This window comes from Penaeus monodon, chromosome 27, assembly GCF_015228065.2.
Source record: "Penaeus monodon isolate SGIC_2016 chromosome 27, NSTDA_Pmon_1, whole genome shotgun sequence".
Classification (NCBI taxonomy): domain Eukaryota; kingdom Metazoa; phylum Arthropoda; class Malacostraca; order Decapoda; family Penaeidae; genus Penaeus; species Penaeus monodon.
The window spans coordinates 18694315-18694998 of NC_051412.1; the positions used below are offsets into that span (position 1 = coordinate 18694315).

The 684-nt window shown below is 43.4% G+C and overlaps 1 protein-coding gene across 1 annotated transcript in view; it reads left to right on the forward strand.

The window, feature by feature from the left end:
* Positions 1-617, forward strand: part of LOC119590440 (polyadenylate-binding protein 1-B-like) — a 6279-nt gene extending 5662 nt beyond the window's left edge. Inside the window, exon 3 of the mRNA XM_037939102.1 lies at positions 1-617. This exon is cut by the window's left edge and continues 109 nt beyond it. Within this exon, the coding sequence (XP_037795030.1) occupies positions 1-416 (416 nt within the window). The 3' untranslated portion in view covers positions 417-617.
* Positions 618-684: the final 67 nt, after the last annotated feature.

Sequence of the window (684 nt, forward strand, 5' to 3'; positions counted from 1 at the left end):
ATAACTACTATTCTCGGCATCACTATGTCAAGCATCCAGGTAGCAGCACCTCCTCCGTCAGTACTCAAGTCCATGGTGTCACTAAACGCTCAGCTGACCCCATGCCGGAACCCAATCCGGAACCAACAGCTGACCCTGATCCATCCAATAGTTATAGTTACCAGGTAGTCAATCATGGTCATCCCCACTATGGATACCATCATGGATATCGCTACCCTTACAATACCTACCGTTACAACCACTACTATGGTTATCCTCACAGATACCACAGCCACCACAAGAGATCAGTCGAAACTGAACCCGAACCTGAACCTCATTACAGCTATCACGGTCGCCCTCACTACTACAACAGATATTATCACGGTTACCCCCACTACTATCCTTACTATGCCGGTCACCGCTACCGCAACTGGTGATAGGGAAGAAACATTGACTGCGGCCTGCCTTGTGGCGATGATTCTTTACTAGTTGTATCTGATAGTCTGGTTTGCTCACACCGGTTTTTCAGACAATTAGTGCAGTAATCAGTGTTAAGAGCCACAGAAAACTAATGAATTGTCTTTTGAATGTCGGAATAGTAGATTCCTGTGTAAAGAATAAAAACTACAGTAATTTAACGAATATACCTTTATAACCCAGTAACTTTTCAAGATTTGAAATCTGAAGATTAAAACGGGATTTGTT